Source organism: Cyprinodon tularosa, unplaced genomic scaffold (assembly GCF_016077235.1).
Source record: "Cyprinodon tularosa strain WSP-4 unplaced genomic scaffold, ASM1607723v1 ctg634, whole genome shotgun sequence".
Lineage (NCBI taxonomy): Eukaryota > Metazoa > Chordata > Actinopteri > Cyprinodontiformes > Cyprinodontidae > Cyprinodon > Cyprinodon tularosa.
The window spans coordinates 1095884-1115000 of record NW_024039379.1 but is presented as its reverse complement, the minus strand read 5'-3'; the positions used below and the strand labels follow the sequence as shown (position 1 = coordinate 1115000).

General features: G+C 47.2%; 1 protein-coding gene across 3 annotated transcripts in view; it reads left to right on the top strand.

The window, feature by feature from the left end:
* psda (pleckstrin and Sec7 domain containing a) overlaps nucleotides 1–19117 on the top strand; it is a 56949-nt gene that overhangs the window by 20281 nt on the left and 17551 nt on the right. For all 3 annotated transcript variants that reach the window (XM_038308349.1, XM_038308348.1, XM_038308346.1), the window contains 5 exons: nucleotides 5008–5205; nucleotides 5285–5365; nucleotides 6171–6283; nucleotides 9896–9954; nucleotides 10395–10484. In XM_038308349.1, coding sequence (XP_038164277.1) covers nucleotides 5008–5205; nucleotides 5285–5365; nucleotides 6171–6283; nucleotides 9896–9954; nucleotides 10395–10484 — 541 coding nt within the window. The remainder of the gene's footprint in view (nucleotides 1–5007; nucleotides 5206–5284; nucleotides 5366–6170; nucleotides 6284–9895; nucleotides 9955–10394; nucleotides 10485–19117) is intronic.

Below are 19117 nucleotides of genomic sequence, written 5' to 3'. Positions count from 1 at the left end.
CCTGCAGAAAACCCGGCCACTTTATTAGGAACACCTCAGTAGAACCAGCTGATATTCTCCACCATCACCGCTGACCCAGTAGGTTCTCCAGGACCTGCTTCCAGCCGGGACTCAGAGACGGGCTGACAGGGAGGGGGCGAGCGTCTGCTGGTGCTGGAGTGAGTCAGAGTGAGTCGGCGGTTCGGTCGCCGTGGTTTCAGTCAGACGGACACACCCTGGAAAACAACAGCCAGGCTCTGGTTCTGACCCGGCCCTCCCTCCTCTCTGGGTCCAGACGGTTGATCCGTGCATTATTGACCTGGAAGAGCGTCTGCTCCCTGCTGGGGAAGGATAGGAGGTGCAGGCGGGGGGGGGAGGGGGGGGGGGGGGGGGGCGGCGTCTCCATAGCAACTAGTCCAGAGCTGGTCTGGAGACCTGGTCCAGTCATGGCGGGGTAGAGATCAACAGATAGTTACCATGAAGACAGACCTAATGCTCCTCCATGTCTGGTTTCTGCTCCGCTGGATGGAGGAGAAGAACAGCTGTGGGTCAGACCGGTCCTGATGTTCCCAGATAACGGATCAGAACCGCTCCGCTATCCAGGAATTGTTCAGACGCCTTACTGAGGCCATGCAGCTGAGGAAGAAGAGGGTTCCTCAGATGTTCAGGGTCCAGACCTGCAGGAGGAACCAAACTAGCATCAGCTTGAGGAGCTTCCTGAAGCATTCCTGGATGTTTGGGTTGGCAGAGGGAGGAAAACATCCGGGTTTGAGTTCCTGTTCTCAAGGAAACGGTCCCTTAAATCCCGGAACAGCAGAGACCTTCATCAGCCTCCTCAGGTCCTGCAGAACCGGGTCCAGTAAAGCGTCGGATGGGAAGAGCGTTTGGGTCGTGCTGATTCTGACAACAGTTGGTTCCCATAGTAACAGCTAGGGTTCTCCTGACCGCAGCGACCCGCTGAGGGGAAGCTTGACTTCATTAAAGGAAGTGAGTCCGGTCCACGCTGCAGCTGAACCACTTCCCACTTTCTAACTTTGATTTAGCGTCTGACTTCACTTCCTGCGCGGCACCAGGAGGACCGGCTGATGGAGGACAGAGCCGTTCCCGCCGCAGCAGACCGGTGCGTTGCTTCTGATTTAGCTCGTCTCTCTCAGGAGGAAGGTTGGTGATGCAGCAGGGATGGAGCTGTTAGGAACCGGGTCTGTTAGGGATTAGTTCCACAGAGCGAGTTCTGTTTGCTGGTTCTGGGAGGTTCTGTTAGGGTCATAATGAACTTTATACTTTAATCTGTTGCCATGGCGATCTGGATAGCAGCCCCTGATTGGTAGGGTTTATATTTCCCTTCTAAATCTGTTCTGTCTGCTCATTGATCGGACATTAAGCGCGGTTCTGCTGCCGGTTCTGACTCCAACGACAGGAACGAGCTGCTGCTTTCAAAATAAAAGCATCACCGTTATTATTTGGTTTCTCTTTGACTGAATCAGAACCTCCTGCACAGCCGTCACGGACCGTATGGCTGCCACTGAGGTCCGGTTCATCCCAAACCGTCTGAACTGGGTTTGGTTCTGGGGGTCGGGCAGGTTCTGCACAGCCTGGAGGTGTAATTGGATCATATATGGTTCCACCTGTGAGGCATGGAGGAGGTGGTGTAGTGGTAGGGGGGACATCCTGCTGCCATCCATCCACTATATAGAGGTGGATAGAAATATAAAGAAACATTTGATCTTATCATCAAATTATTTCATCTTTTTTAGCAGCTAACATGCGTAATAACACACGTGTGTAATACATGATGTAATCTTTCGGTATCGCATCACGATGCATCGTGTTTATTGGCTTCAGCCGTCTGTTGGCTGTGTTACCATGGCGACAGTGGATGCCACAGAAACTGCAAAACAGATGATGTCAGAAACACCCTGAGATTATTATTGAGCTCAGTCTAAACAGGAAAGGCGGTGATGAAGAAACGATTCGTAGTTTTGAACAAGGAGGCCGAACATCACTACAGTAACGCTGAAACCATGGCAACAGTGCTGTGCCTAACCCAGAGAGGGAAATTAAAGCTTTTAGCTGGAACAATAACAGCTTTTCTTTCTTCAGAAGCTGCTGCTGATCCAAGGCTTGTTGCTCAGCAGAAACCTGCTTCTCCTTGTTCTGATCTGATGCTGAGAACGTGGAGTAGAATTAGGGAGTCACTGCCGAGTTTAGGAAAAGGCAGAGATAGGATGGAGGTGGTCGTTTAGAAACAGACTCAAACGCTTCACCTTCAGCCTGGTGAGCAGTTTACCGTAGGATACAGTCCTCTGTGCAGAAGGAGGTCTTTGTGATGAAATGTAAAGCGGAGTGGTGCCAAACATCCGCCATGACAGAGGCCTTCTAGCAGAGGAGGTCAGTTTGGAGTTTTTATCGTAGGTTGATGATGCAGTGAGAATAATGATGCTGCCTGCGGAAAGACTGCATCATGTGCTTAAAGGTGGAGCTTGGAAACATGCAAAAGGTAACCGATGAATGGGTTGTTTGGTTCCATTGTTAGCCTGTAATATCTGAAACCTGTCTGAGGGTTGGTCATTAAAAGGCAGACTCCAAACACTAAATCCCAGTACAATTCAAGCCATTTAAGGGTTTGGTTTGAAATGTTCTGGGATTTTGTGTTTGGAGAAAATCCTTTTGAGCTTTTCAGACACTCCAGCAACATAAGGGATTGTGATGTTTTTTGCGTTTAATTTTCTCATCGCTATCTTTTGTTACGTGTCTTTTGGATTTCCAAGTGGACACATTTTATTGGTCCAACATAACCTAAGAGTGGTTATGTTGGACCAAACCCACTTTAATCCTGATTATGGGAAGCATGTGTGATGGGGCAGAGATGAGATCATTTTAAGTTTCATTATTGTTTAATATAGTGGCAGCTGGTGGAGTTTTCTCCAGGGGGGGGTTTAAATTCAAAATAGATGTTTACCAAAAACCAGTCGAACGTATACTAAGTTATCACACTAATATATTTATATGACTGCAAACAACAAAAAACATTAGAACAACACTTTATAAAAACTAAACATCATTCCATGTCCAGGTTTACTTTCTGTCCATAAATCTCGTATTTCTGAGGCTGTGAAGGTTAATCTGTGTTTTTGTCCAATATTGAGTCACAAACATAAAAAAATAAAAAGAAACTATTAGTCAGCTTTAGATTTTTGTAATATATAAAAAAATTTTATTTTCTGAGAATGTGTTTACTTAAGAGCAACTATGGAAATGAACAAACATGTTTAAGAAGTCGACTATATTCTATTATTTTCCATGTGAATCCCAGGTTGTTCATTCTACATTTACAGTAGGTCAGCTAATAGGTCAGGATCTGATCCAGCGTGGATAAAGACAGTTAAGTTAACAAGTCAATTAAAAGGTAAAAGCTAATAGAAAAGTTAAAAAGTAAAGTTAAAACGTCAATAAGCCTAGTTAACAATTATATTTAGGTTTATAAACTTAATAATGTCAGTGCCAGTATCAGCATTAACGCCTCTGAGGTTATATTGGACCAAATAAAATGTTTTTACTGAATTTCTTATAGAAGCACTTTTGTTATCTTTCTTAATATATTCGGGCAAGTTGGCTTTTTAATGACATTAATTTTTTCCATCAAAATATCCATATTTTTTTAATGTTCCAAAGGAAATAAGGTCTTTTCCTGGATTCCAGTAACACTATTGGCTGGAAATTTGGATTTTCAAAGTATTTCACTGAGCGCCCTATAAAGGGTTAATGGATTATTATTGAAGTTTAATTATTATTCAGTGATCTTTATGCACTGGTTTTATTTTCAATAAACAACAAATCTTTTATATATTGATGAACAGATTTCCTCAAATGATCCAAATGCTTTTATTAATCCCACTGAATATGAGATCCAGCCAAGGAGTTCAAAGGGTTGAAACCTTCTAAGAGTCGATAAAAACCTAATGAGTCTTTTCTTATTTCACTCATTGTTGGAGTATTACACCGGCCCAATCCCAGACCAGCCCCCAGACACTAATCCTGCATCCCCACGGAGGGGCCGCCACTTTAAGGGCCGTCCCAATCCACGTAGTGGGTAGGGTGAGTGGACGGTTCAGCCCCTAAATAGTGAATCTGCATCAGTGCAGGCTGGTGGGATTTTGGCGGTGGATGTAACGGTGATCTAATGGCGGAGGAAACGCATGCGTTAAATGTTAGTTCATCTGGTTTGCCGCATCTTCGTCACACTGACAGAAAATAACAAGTAAGGAAAAAGAAACGAGACGTCATTTAGTAGCTGAGTAAACTAGCCCCGCCCACCAGCGGCCAAAATCATTTCTGCCTGCAGCCTCGTTCGATGCCCCAGGCCCTAAATCTGACGGGCCAATCACAGTGCAGAGATGTGTTTTTAATGTCTGGATGCAATGTGGGCGGGGTTTTGAGGGCGTGACGACAAAGCTGTCCCAGCATGCACTGCGGCAGCAGCAGCTTATAAATGGAGCGCTCCATGGGAAGTTAAAAGTTCATCTATCTGTTGCTTAATAAAAAGTACATTTTAAGATCATTTGAGGCAAGAATATTATACTTTAAAGCATCACTATATGGTCCATTTACAGATTAAATGCATAATTAAAAAAAACATCCTCTCACAATAAACATGGCGGCCATTTATAACTGTACTGGAGACTGGCTCCATCCAGCAGTAGTTCCCTCTGAGTGAAGGGATGATGGACAAGGCGACCACGCAGAGTGGAGAGAATGGCGTGGAGCTCTGACAGTGACTGGGTGACATGTTGCCCAGTAAAGGACAGCGTCCCTTCCCTGTGTCCCAGGAACGATTAGAACCTCAGCATCCATCCAAAGCTTGTCAGTTAGAGACTCCTCATGTTTCTATGCAGCAAACCAAAGTTTATTCTCTGCAGACAAACTTGTACTAAAAAAGCTGACTGGACATCAGGGACTCGGACCAGAACAGGAAGAGGATGTTTGGAAATAAAGTCCCAGAGCTCAAATAAAGACTTCTCATGTCCTCAGGGAGCGTCCTGGGAACCGTCCCCCCGAGCTGCTGTACCCCCAGGCCGACGTGGCGGAGCGCCTGGCGCTGGGCGGAAGCGACGAGGTCCTGACCAATGGCTTGAAGCCGGACCTGCTGGCAGCCAAACGTCTGGCCAAGCGGCTCTACAACCTGGATGGCTTCAGGAAGTCCGATGTGGCGCGACACCTCAGCAAGAAGTAAGTTTGTGCCTCCAAACGTCGGAATAAGGAGGAGCTGAAACTAACAGAAAAACTAATTTCTCTCTTTATTCTGCAGTAACGACTTCAGCCAGTTGGTGGCGCAGGAATATCTCAGTCACTTTAACTTCAGTGGTATGAACATCGAGCAGGCATTAAGGTCAGTTCTGGACTCTGGTTCTGGACCCGGTGACTGCTGGGTTTAAACAGGAAGGACTGTTTTAGGTTCTAGAGTAAAAACCTCTGAAATGTTGATTCACCTTCATCTGGTTAATTAGAACCGTTTGGATCAAACATCAAAGCTTTTCACTGTAGAACATTTTGCTAAAAATCACTGAAACCTCATAATGAGGATGTGAGTGTAGAAGTGATCCATTGAATAAGGAAACCAGTGAATCGGTGAACATGTGACTCCCTGAATCAGTGAACCGTTCAGTTTCTGATAAAGCACCAATTCACAGCACAGGTCATCACTGGTCCGATCAGTAGGGCTAGAGATTTATTTTTCTATTACGAGAATAAAGTCATAAAACGATTTTAATAAAGTATCTTTTAGCAGCAGCATCAAACTGGGCAGGATGTCAAAGTGGACTCTGGTTGCTGATTGGTGGAGCTGGTCTGACATCATCTGCTGGGCGGAGCTCCAAGCTTTCTTTCTGAAACAGGTTTTGGTTTGATGACTTCATTCTTGAAATATTACGACTTTGTTCTTGTAATATTACAAATTTATTCTAAAAATAAGAAAAAAATGTCTAGCCTGGCCCTCCGTGGTAGATCAGGGACCAGAGAAAATCCAAACTTAGACGCCAAAGCAACGCTGATGTTAGTGACCTCCGGTCGGTGTGAGCGGGTGTCATTAATCTGCCTGAACCAGTGGACAGTTTGCACCCAGTTTCCCGCTGCTGATTGGTTCTGATCCAGAGGTTCTGTTGGACTCATGGGGCTGAAATGTTTTTCTCCTTCAGGAAGTTTCTGACCCACTTCGCTCTGATGGGAGAAACCCAGGAGAGAGAGAGAGTCCTCGCTCATTTCTCCAGGAGGTACAGGCAGTGCAACCCTGAGAGCCCGTCCACTGAAGGTACTGTCCATCACCCGTCCATCACCCGTCAATCACCCGTCCATCACCCGTCAATCACCCGTCCATCACCCGTCAATCACCCTTCCATCACCCGTCAATCACCTGTCCATCACCCGTTCATCACCCATTTACCATCCATCACCCGTCCATCACCCGTCAATCACCCTTCCATCACCCGTCAATCACCCGTCCATCACCTGTCCATCACCCGTCCATCACCCATCAATCACCCGTCCATCACCCGTCCATCACCCTTCCATCACCCGTCAATCACCCGTCCATCACCCGTCAATCACCCTTCCATCACCCGTCCATCACCCGCCAATCACCCTTCCATCACCCGTCCATCACCCGTCAATCACCCGTCCATCACCCGTCAATCACCCTTCCATCACCCGTCAATCACCTGTCCATCACCCGTCAATCACCTGTCCATCACCCGTTCATCACCCATTTACCGTCCATCACCCGTCCATCACCCGTCAATCACCCTTCCATCACCCGTCAATCACCCGTCCATCACCTGTCCATCACCCGTCAATCACCCGTCCATCACCTGTCCATCACCCGTCCATCACCCTTCCGTCACCCTTCAATCACCCGTCCATCACCCGTTCATCACCCATTTACCATCCATCACCCGTTAATCACCTGTCCATCACCTGTTCATCACCCATTTACCGTCCATCACCCGTCCATCACCCGTCAATCACCCGTCAATCACCCTTCCGTCACCCTTCAATCACCCGTCCATCACCCGTTCATCACCCATTTACCATCCATCACCCGTTAATCACCTGTCCATCACCTGTTCATCACCCATTTACCGTCCATCACCCTTCCGTCACCCTTCAATCACCCGTCCATCACCCGTTCATCACCCATTTACCGTCCATCACCCGTCAATCACCCTTCCGTCACCCTTCAATCACCCGTCCATCACCTGTCCATCACCCGTCCATCACCTGTCCATCACCCGTCCATCACCCGTTCATCACCCATTTACCATCCATCACCCGTTAATCACCTGTCCATCACCTGTTCATCACCCATTTACCGTCCATCACCCGTCCATCACCCGTCAATCACCCGTCAATCACCCGTCCATCACCTGTCCATCACCCGTCCATCACCCGTCCATCACCTGTCCATCACCTGTCCATCACCTGTCCATCACCCGTCAATCACCCGTCAATCACCCGTCCATCACCCTTCCGTCACACTTCAATCACCCGTCCATCACCCGTCAATTACCTGCCCATCACCCGTTCATCCTTCACTCTCTCAGACAGCGTCCACACCCGGACCTGTCTGTCTCTGTCTCTCAGACAGCGTCCACACCCTGACCTGTCTGTCTCTGTCTCTGTCTCTCAGACAGCGTCCACACCCTGACCTGTCTGTCTCTGTCTCTCAGACAGCGTCCACACCCTGACCTGTCTGTCTCTGTCTCTGTCTCTCAGACAGCGTCCACACCTTGACCTGTCTGTCCCTGTCTCTGTCTCTCAGACAGCGTCCACACCCTGACCTGTCTGTCTCTGTCTCTCAGACAGCGTCCACACCTTGACCTGTCTGTCCCTGTCTCTGTCTCTCAGACAGCGTCCACACCTTGACCTGTCTGTCTCTGTCTCTGTCTCTCAGACAGCGTCCACACCCTGACCTGTCTGTCTCTGTCCCTCAGACAGCGTCCACACCCTGACCTGTCTGTCTCTGTCTCTGTCTCTCAGACAGCGTCCACACCCTGACCTGTCTGTCTCTGTCTCTGTCCCTCAGACAGCGTCCACACCCTGACCTGTCTGTCTCTGTCTCTGTCTCTCAGACAGCGTCCACACCCTGACCTGTCTGTCTCTGTCTCTGTCTCTCAGACAGCGTCCACACCCTGACCTGTCTGTCTCTGTCTCTCAGACAGCGTCCACACCCTGACCTGTCTGTCTCTGTCTCTGTCTCTCAGACAGCGTCCACACCCTGACCTGTCTGTCTCTGTCTCTGTCCCTCAGACAGCGTCCACACCCTGACCTGTCTGTCTCTGTCTCTCAGACAGCGTCCACATCCTGACCTGTCTGTCTCTGTCTCTGTCCCTCAGACAGCGTCCACACCCTGACCTGTCTGTCTCTGTCTCTGTCTCTCAGACAGCGTCCACACCCTGACCTGTCTGTCTCTGTCTCTGTCTCTCAGACAGCGTCCACACCCTGACCTGTCTGTCTCTGTCTCTGTCTCTCAGACAGCGTCCACACCCTGACCTGTCTGTCTCTGTCTCTCAGACAGCGTCCACACCCTGACCTGTCTGTCTCTGTCTCTCAGACAGCGTCCACACCCTGACCTGTCTGTCTCTGTCTCTGTCTCTCAGACAGCGTCCACACCCTGACCTGTCTGTCTCTGTCTCTGTCTCTCAGACAGCGTCCACACCCTGACCTGTCTGTCTCTGTCTCTCAGACAGCGTCCACACCCTGACCTGTCTGTCTCTGTCTCTGTCTCTCAGACAGCGTCCACACCCTGACCTGTCTGTCTCTGTCTCTCAGACAGCGTCCACACCCTGACCTGTCTGTCTCTGTCTCTCAGACAGCGTCCACACCCTGACCTGTCTGTCTCTGTCTCTGTCTCTCAGACAGCGTCCACACCCTGACCTGTCTGTCTCTGTCCCTCAGACAGCGTCCACACCCTGACCTGTCTGTCTCTGTCTCTGTCTCTCAGACAGCGTCCACACCCTGACCTGTCTGTCTCTGTCTCTGTCCCTCAGACAGCGTCCACACCCTGACCTGTCTGTCTCTGTCTCTGTCTCTCAGACAGCGTCCACACCCTGACCTGTCTGTCTCTGTCTCTGTCTCTCAGACAGCGTCCACACCCTGACCTGTCTGTCTCTGTCTCTCAGACAGCGTCCACACCCTGACCTGTCTGTCTCTGTCTCTGTCTCTCAGACAGCGTCCACACCCTGACCTGTCTGTCTCTGTCTCTGTCCCTCAGACAGCGTCCACACCCTGACCTGTCTGTCTCTGTCTCTCAGACAGCGTCCACATCCTGACCTGTCTGTCTCTGTCTCTGTCCCTCAGACAGCGTCCACACCCTGACCTGTCTGTCTCTGTCTCTGTCTCTCAGACAGCGTCCACACCCTGACCTGTCTGTCTCTGTCTCTGTCTCTCAGACAGCGTCCACACCCTGACCTGTCTGTCTCTGTCTCTGTCTCTCAGACAGCGTCCACACCCTGACCTGTCTGTCTCTGTCTCTCAGACAGCGTCCACACCCTGACCTGTCTGTCTCTGTCTCTCAGACAGCGTCCACACCCTGACCTGTCTGTCTCTGTCTCTGTCTCTCAGACAGCGTCCACACCCTGACCTGTCTGTCTCTGTCTCTGTCTCTCAGACAGCGTCCACACCCTGACCTGTCTGTCTCTGTCTCTCAGACAGCGTCCACACCCTGACCTGTCTGTCTCTGTCTCTGTCTCTCAGACAGCGTCCACACCCTGACCTGTCTGTCTCTGTCTCTCAGACAGCGTCCACACCCTGACCTGTCTGTCTCTGTCTCTCAGACAGCGTCCACACCCTGACCTGTCTGTCTCTGTCTCTGTCTCTCAGACAGCGTCCACACCCTGACCTGTCTGTCTCTGTCTCTGTCTCTCAGACAGCGTCCACACCCTGACCTGTGCCGTCATGCTGCTGAACACAGACCTTCATGGGAACGTGAGTCTGCTCCTCTTCCTCAGTCTCTGATCTTCTGATTGGCTGAGATTCAAACAGGAACTCCATATTTGGTCACAGTCTTGCTGTTCTCCATCATGTTTGTTAAAACCGATTCTTTAGACGTTTAAAACCAGAATTATATTTTCAGTGATTGTTTCTTTTTTGTTTTTGAATCAATGAAAAGTGAGAAATGATCTTTGCTGATGATCAGTTTTAGAAACTTGATGTTTTCCAATTTCAAACTTTCTGTTTGGATCAAACTATTCAGCTCTGTCACCTGTTTAAGGATGTGAGTAGCGTTGCCATGGTAACAACCAGCCTGAACACAAACAGCAGCAGCCCTGAAGGTCTCCTCTGCCTTCAGCAGCAGAGCTGCTCCTGTAGGCAGCAGGTAAGCCAGTCTGGTGACCTTTGACCTCTGAGTCCATCTGTCTGTGCAGAACGTGGGGAAGAGGATGTCCTGCAGTCAGTTCATCTCCAACCTGGAGGGACTCAACGACGGGAAAGACTTCCCCAAAGATCTGCTGAAGGTAGGACTCCGTCACGCCGTCCTCACGTTCCCCGCCATGTCCCGCCAAACGGACATCGCCCTCGCCGTCCACAGACGTCCCCGTAAAGCGGAAGCGTCTCTGCAGGAGCTTCCTCTCTGTGGCTCTTCACGCTGCCTCAGAGGGTTAGGTTACGGTTTTTCAACCTTCGCACGTCTCACGCTTCAGTTTGACCTGCAGGGATTCAGCAGACATTCAGAAATGTCCTCTTCTTCATAAATCCGTTTTAATGCTCATGTTCCCAAAGTACAGGAAGTTAAATGTCCTCATTTTTCTGGGAAATTAAAGATCGATTGATCTTCAGAAATCTCAATATAATAAAGATTCTCCTCCATAAAACTTGAAAATTAAATAATAATTCACAAATTTAAGGCAGAAATTCCAACTGAGAGAAAAATAAAAAATTCTATAAAACTAATTATTAGATTTTCTACAAATAATCCAAATTGTTCCCATCAGGTTTTAGTCTGATGGGAGAATTAAACAGTAATATCTAAAATAAAGAATAAGAATCAAAAACACTTTTAGAAACTAAAGTATTATAAAGATGAACAATAAACGTCGTCTTTCTAAAGGTCGTTATATTCTGACATTAAAAATGTCCTAAAAACCTGGAAATAATTAGAAATGTTTTTGTTTTTGGTCGTTTTCGTTCTGATGACCCAGATCTGTTCCTCCATCACTTAATTTTTATTTACTTACAAAGACATATACATACAAGCTCACACTCACTCTGCTGTTCTTCACTTACAGTAGACTTAAAGGAATAGTACACCCAAAACATGATTAGCCTTCATTTTCTACTCACCCCCATGCTGAACAAAACTCTGGAGTACTTTTTTGATATCTCAAATGCATCTGGAGATCTGGGAGGCTTCTTGCTGTCTGCTGACATTCAAATAATGGAGGTCTATGGCGCCCGAGACAGAAAGGTCCACAAAAGTCCACAAAAACGTGTCAATATTCCTCCATACTGCTCGTCCAATGTAATCCAAGTGTCCTGAGTGGGTAGCATCCAGAATTTACTCGAAACGAAGTCATTTAGAATGTTTTTAGAGCATAAACAGTAGTGTATAGGATTTCCTAATAGCGCCCCCATGCGCGCTCACGATTCTACGGAAGCCGGCAGACCAAACCAGCGCATTCAGCTCGGCAAAGAACTCATGCTCTTCCTCAACACTGAAGTCCTCAGACATTTTTCTTTCGTTGTTTCTTTCTTTGCACAGGTAAACAGCACATTTCTTCTTCTACGCTTGCATTATCGGCAGACCAGACGCTGAATGCGCACTTTCTTCCGGTTTGGTCTGCCGGCTTCCGTAGAATCGTGAGCGCGCATGGGGGCGCTATTAGGAAATCCTATACACTACTGTTTATGCTCTAAAAACATTCTAAATGACTTCGTTTCGAGTAAATTCTGGATGCTACCCACTCAGGACACTTGGATTACATTGGACGAGCAGTATGGAGGAATATTGACACGTTTTTGTGGACTTTTATGGACCTTTCTGTCTCGGGCGCCATGGACCTCCATTATTTGAATGTCAGCAGACAGCAAGAAGCCTCCCAGATCTCCAGATGCATTTGAGATATCAAAAAAGTACTCCAGAGTGTTGTTCAGCATGGGGGTGAGTAGAAAATGAAGGCTAATCATGTTTTGGGTGTACTATTCCTTTAAAAAAGAACAAAACTTTCAAAGTAAAAGCATCGGTTTGAAGGTAAAATAGGTCACATGGTTAAACAGGCGTAACTAACAAACATAAATATAGTTAATAATAAAATAAGCAGCGCAAATGGAGATGGATGAATAAAATAAAATAAAAATAATAATAATAATAAAAATAATAATAATAATAATAAAAGTAAAGATAAAGGAGAAGTATAATTTATTTATAAAAAATTACAAAAAAGGAGATTTTTACTGCGTTAGTATGGTTATAGGCGGTTTCCACCTATTAATAAATGTGTCTTTTTAAAGGCAATAAATTATTTGTACCTTATGGTAGATTTCCCAGACCTTCAATCAACATCCTGTACGTCGGCGGGTCGACCTTCAGCCGTTTAACTGTGATGCATTTAAGAGTAATCAGTAATATTTGTAGAAGGTATTTTTTCCTCTTCCAGTAATGTCATTTGGTAATAATCCATTAACCCTTTATAGGGCGCTCAGTGAAATACTTTGAAAATCTACATTTCAGCCAATAGTGTTACTGGAATCCAGGAAAAGACCTTATTACCTTTTGAACATTAAAAAAAAATGGATATTTTGATGGCAAAAATTAATTTCAAAGTAATAAGAAGAAACACCAAGTGCTTCTAGAAGAAATTCATGAAAAACATTTTATTATTCTGAAATAACCTTAGAGGCTTTAATGCTGATTCTGGCACTGACATTTTTTAGTTTATAAACCTAAATATAATTGTTAACTAAGCTTATTAACGTTTGAACTTTTCTATTAGCTTCTTTCATGACTTTTTAACTTTTGTTTTTAGCTTAATCTCCAGCAGGTAATCTATCAATCAGGGTTCATCTAATTGGTCAAATGTCAGAATCAGATGTGCAGCCATGAAGCAGGATCTTTGCTGAATGGCTGGATATAGATCTTGTGTTTCTAGACCTCACTGAGGGATGGGTGGTGCAGAAATACTGAAATACTTTTCCAAGTGCCTCAAATATCTCGTCCCACATTTTTCTCAATTTAGGGCACGTCTAAAATATACTGTTACCAATGTGTGAGCCACAGCTTCTCCAGCTGAGTGAACGGCCCCCATGTTGGATACGACCGCTGGTTTCCTAAAGATTCCTGTTATTACCTTCCACCTGAACTCTCTCCATGTATTAGAATTAGTGACTTGATGCACTTCAGTGCGTATTCCCTCCCATCCCTCTGGCTGCATATCTATATTCATTTCCCATTTTTCTTTGGTCTGTAGAGTTTTGTTTGGATCCATATATATAAATAGTTTGTAAAAAGGACTGATCATTTTCTTATTCCCTCTGCCTGTTTGCAATTTTATCAAGAATTTTTATGGGCTTTAGGATTTTAGTAGCCTAGTAAACCAAAATCATTTCTGCCTGCAGTGGCCTAGCCTCGTTCGATGCCCCAGGCCCTAAATCTGGCGGGCCAATCACAGCGCAGAGATGTGTTTTGAATGTCTGGATGCAAAGTGGGCGGGGTTTTGAGGGCGTGACGACAAAGCTGTGCGGCAGCAGCAGCTTTCAGTGGATCGCTCCTTTGAAAGTTAAAAGTTCTCTTACTGTTGCTGTCGTTCAATAAAAGTACATTTTAAGATCATTTGAGGCGAGAATATTATACTTTAAAGCGTCACTATATGATCCATTTACCGATTTAATGCGTAATAAAAAAAAAAAAAACTATTTCTGAAGTTGAGAGGACCGCGGCAACCAGCGGAGCTCTGAGGCTAATGGCAGCCAGGGCTAACGTTAGCCCGTCTGCAGAGGCCAGGGCTAACGGCAGCCCGTCTGCAGAGGCCAGGGCTAACGGCAGCCCGTCTGCAGAGGCCTAACGGCAGCCCGTCTGCAGCGGCCAGGGCTAACGGCAGCCCGTCTGCAGAGGCCCTCTCTCGGCATAGCCATGTGTGAAGTACCGCTGGCTCTGATGGTGATTTCTGACTCAGCTTTGGAATCAGTTCTGGAAGGATCAGACTTTGGGTTTTCATTAGCTACGTTTACATGCGCAAAATTTCTCCGATCCGATCCAAACCTTGGTTGATCGGAAATTCAAAATCTCCGTTTACATGGACACTAAATGAAATGATCCGATCATGACGTGTGTATACATGTACCAAGCGTTGGATCAGATTAAATCTTTTAAGCATGCGCAGAACTTCCTGCCAAACTTGGCAGTTCTGTCTGCGTCTGGTTTTTGGGAGGCCTGACAAACGATGCGCTCGGAGCGAGCGGAAAGAAAAACGGAGAGAGGAGGAAAAAAGCGCTTGGCAGCGAAATGTCCGAGAGAAAATGTAGAGAATGAGCGATTGAACCGGCGTGGAAGAGCGAGTGGGCTGTGGAGAGAGAAAAGAGGAAGAGGAGGAGGATAAATTCCTGCTTCCTGCAGCTTTAAATGAACTTGAGTGTATAAGTCGGCATTCCTAGACTCCTCCCGCCATGTTGTTCACAGCGAGAGCGAGAGCGACCGGTGGTTTCCTGTTGTTGACAAGGCGGAAAAACGTCACGCTGACGTCGCACACATGTGCAGTGAAGATTATTTTACTCTTTAGATCCGAATGGGTGTTTACATGGACGCCAATCAGAATGGCGATCGGCAAAAACCACCTCTCTCTTTCGGAATTAAATTTATTTCCGATCGGACCGAATCGGATTAGAATCTTCAGTCTGACATGTTTACATGAAACATTTTTGATCTGATCAGGCCTTCAATCCGATTATTTGTGTCCATGTAAACGTAGCTAGTGAAATGTGAGCAGGAAGAGGCTCTACGTTCATTCATTTTTGAGAAAGACGTATTTGCTGTTTTACCGACAGGCTGTTTGTTTCCCCTCCCCCACCAGCTTCCTGTCGCGCTTCATACGTCACAGTCAGTTCTTCATTGGTCAGAGCTAGGATTATCAGGCTAGGATTTTAGTCCACTTTCTGTGTTTTATTACAAACTCCCTTAGTTGTAAATATGTGAGAAAAATCTGTATTGGGGAGTGTGAAGTCTCCTCTTAATAGTTCAATGGATTTGAACCACCCTGTTCCTCCATTTTTAAACTAAAACCTCCAGCAGGGTTTTTCTGGACGTCACTTATTCTGATCGTTGGTTCTAATGGCCGACATGGTGGACAGGCCTACCTCACATTGACGGCCTGGGCTGCAGGGGCATGAACCGGACCGGTTCTGGTCGGACCGGGTCGGTGGCTTTCTCAGCCTCCCCACCTGGGCCTCGGAGCGACCTTCACCAGCCTGCGGCGTGCGGCGGCTGGCTGTGCGGCAGCAGGCTGTGTGTGGGCAGCAGCTCAGACAGACTGAGGAGGAGGAATTAAACAGAACAGATCCACCAGATAAACAGGGAGGATTTTCTCTCTGCTCCAGGAGGACCAGGGAGGAGAGGAGGAGCTTCAGGAACAGGTGGACTGCATGTCCATGAGGTTCATTCAGAGCAGCAATTTAAATCAGATTTTAAACCTGGTAGAGAAACACAGGAACCTCCTTCATGCAGCTGATAGAAGCTGTGAAGACAGATGGCGTCTCAGTCATCGATGCTACAGGAAAGATTCAATAAGAAAGCATTGTTTATAAAGGAGAAGTTTGGTCAGCAGGAATAATCAATGGATCATTATTTAGACCTAAAACTAATAAGTTCGCAGTGATTTAACAAGTTTAGCGTTAATCAGTAAAAAATAAAAACATTCATTTGCATTGAGAGTCTGGGAGTGGCCATTTTTGCCCAAATATAGTAACCCCTCCCTCCTGCCATCTTCCAGCAGTGACGTCACGGTGCGGTAAGCCTAGCGCCATTCTCCCCGCTTTCCAAGCTAAATCAATGGGAACTACTAGACACATCTGCAATCAACAACAATTATTGAAGATTTCCAGAGGACTTCACCATTGAAATTTCCCAGAGCTATAGTGAAACTGACAATGCCCACGTGCATGGCAGCTGGATGCTGGAATACATCGGGTAAAAGTGAAAAAAAAAGAGTTATTCCACCTTTCTGATTCCTGATCCTCCACGGACGGGTTGGTCGTTGGATCGCCAACTTGAAGAGGGAGGATTTGCCATCGAACTTCTGGCCAGAGAAAAAACCCGTAATATGTAGCCAACATTTGGAAGAAGAATGTTTTCAAGATGACTTGGATAATAGCTCGTTGTGACAAACACCAGATACAGCACTGGGACTTGATCAACAGCCGATACCGCACCGTGACGTCACTAACCAGTAGGTGGCAGTAGTGTTCTTTGACAAACATGGATGCCTCCAGTAAAGCACATTCACATGGAAATTACTCTGAATTAAAAACACTGATCATTTATTGAACAGGATGGAATCATTTCAGATTTAAAGAACTTTCAGAAGTTTGGATTCTGAATATGAGCGACTTTTTCCTTTAAACAGCCACTGATGCGTAGCTAACCTTCAGACTAACCGTCTAAAGCGTGGTGACCTGGAACCGCTGGGATCAGATGAGTCGGTCAGAGCTCCGCCTCAGGCTGCAGCCATGCAGGAAGAATATCAGAGGAACTGGGATTAAAGTCTCCTTCTGACTCTGCACTTTCTGCTCAGTCCGGCTTTAATAACTGTAATGGAGCAGAACTCCAGTCATTTCTAAAAGCTGCAGCTGAATTCATTACTGTCATTAAAATTCACTGTTGTTTCCTTGAATCGTCCTCCTCCAACGTTTTCATGGACAAAGTATCACCAAGCGATATCGGATGGAATGCATGATGGCGGATCTCTGCTGTCCCACCTGTCTGCAGCGCTGCAGTGTTTGCAGACTGTGATCTACGCTGGGTAAACAGAGAGCAAGAGGTGGATGAAGTTCACTGCTCTCTATAGCAGGGCTGGTCATCTTCACCTCAGGAAGGGGCTGCAGCTTCATGTCCACACCAGCAGGAGGCCCCATGGAGCCAAACCAGAACGTAGAAAGCTACCATCCGTACCATCAGCTCATTTCTGTGTAAGCAGATATTCATCCAGGTTTCCATAAATAATATCATTATGCAACTAAAATAACTTATTTCTATCCTTAACTATCTAAATAAAGCCAAAACTCATCTTTAAAACATGTTTTATGATTTTTCTGAGACCTTTTGAGTCTCTGACGTCATCATGGGTCTTGCTCAGAGCAGTAAATCTGATTAAACCATGTTTATCTGCATTTAGTTGTTTCTTTCTTTAGATTACGCTCTAAATAGCATAATGTTAACATGAAAGGAAAACATTAAACTCAAAAAGACTAGATTGATGTTTTAATCCAAAGCTGATAAAGTTAGCTCCTGGAAGTAGCGTAGCATCCCATTTCTGTCCAGATCAGGAACAGAGGGATAAATTAGGATTTTAATGCATTTATTTTCTCAGGAAATAGATTATTAACCTTTAACACGTTATAGTTTAGTACGCTGACAGTTTTTTGGGAGGGGGAAAAATGAAATTAGAGGGTGACCTGGATGTATATCTGGATGATGATGAGCTGATGGTACGGATCGGGCTTCCGGGACGGATCAGGCTTCCGGGACAGATCGGGCTTCCGGGACGGATCGGTCTTCCGGGACAGATTGGGCTTCTGGGACGGATCTTGCTGCCGGGACAGATTGGGCTTCTGGGACGGATCTTGCTGCCGGGACGGAACAGTCGTCCAGGACAGATCAGACTTCCGAGACGGATCGGTCGTCCGGGACGGATCGGGCTTCTGGGACGGATTGGGCTGACGGGACGGATTGGGCTTCCGGGACGGATTGGGCTTCCGGGACGAATCGGGCTGCCGGGACGGATCAGACTTCCGGGACAGATCGGGCTTCCGGGACGGATCTTGCTGCCGGGACGGAACAGTCGTCCAGGACAGATCAGACTTCTGAGACGGATCGGTCTTCCGGGACGGATCGGTCTTCCGGGACGGATCGGGCTTCTGGGAGGGATTGGGCTGCCGGGACGGAACAGTCGTCCAGGACAGATCCGACTTCCCAGATGGATCGGTCTTCCGGGACGAATAGGGCTGCCAGGACGGAACAGTCGTCCAGGACAGATCAGACTTCCCAGACGGATCGGTCTTCCGGGACGAATAGGGCTGCCAGGACGGAACAGTCGTCCAGGACAGATCAGACTTCCCAGACGGATCGGTCTTCCGGGACGAATAGGGCTGCCAGGACGGAACAGTCGTCCAGGACAGATCAGACTTCCGAGACGGATTGGGCTTCCGGGACGGATCGGGCTTCCGGGACGGATTGGGCTTCCGGGACGGAACAGACTTCCGAGACGGATCGGTCTTCCGGGACGGATCAGACTTCCGAGACGGATCGGTCTTCCGGGACGGATCAGACTTCCGGGACGGATGGGGCTTCTGGGACGGATCGGGCTTCCGGGACGGATCAGACTTCCGGGACGGATCGGGCTGCCGGGACGGAACAGGCTTCCGGGACGGATCAGACTTCCGGGATGGATCGGGCTTCCGGGACGGATCGGGTAGCAACAGTCAGGAAAACAGACACTGGATGTGTTCGATCCCAGAAGCTGCGTCCTCCGAGGACCCAGTCTGTTTGAAAAAAAGGAAACCGGAAGAGTTTCGATGTGGATTCAAACAGGTCCAGCCTCCCCGGCTTTCACCACCCGTACGCTCTATCGCTTAGCAACCGTGACAGCTGACACACAAAGCAGGAAAAAACGGATGCTGAACTTCTCACTACTTTTTTATTGTAAAGAGGGAGTACCAATATGGTGGCTGATGACTTCACAGCATCGTGTTCTACCAACAGCCTATCAGCTATCCAGTAGATTAATAGAGATCGGTGGTAGTGACAGTCAGGAGGACCCGTGAAGGGCCTGTGTTCCCACTAGAGGCGCCACCTAGTGGCCAGGTTGACCGACTGTTTTATAATTGTTAAAGACAATCTCAGGGGTGGGGGGGCTGGAGATTTATAGTCTGTATGGAAACATGT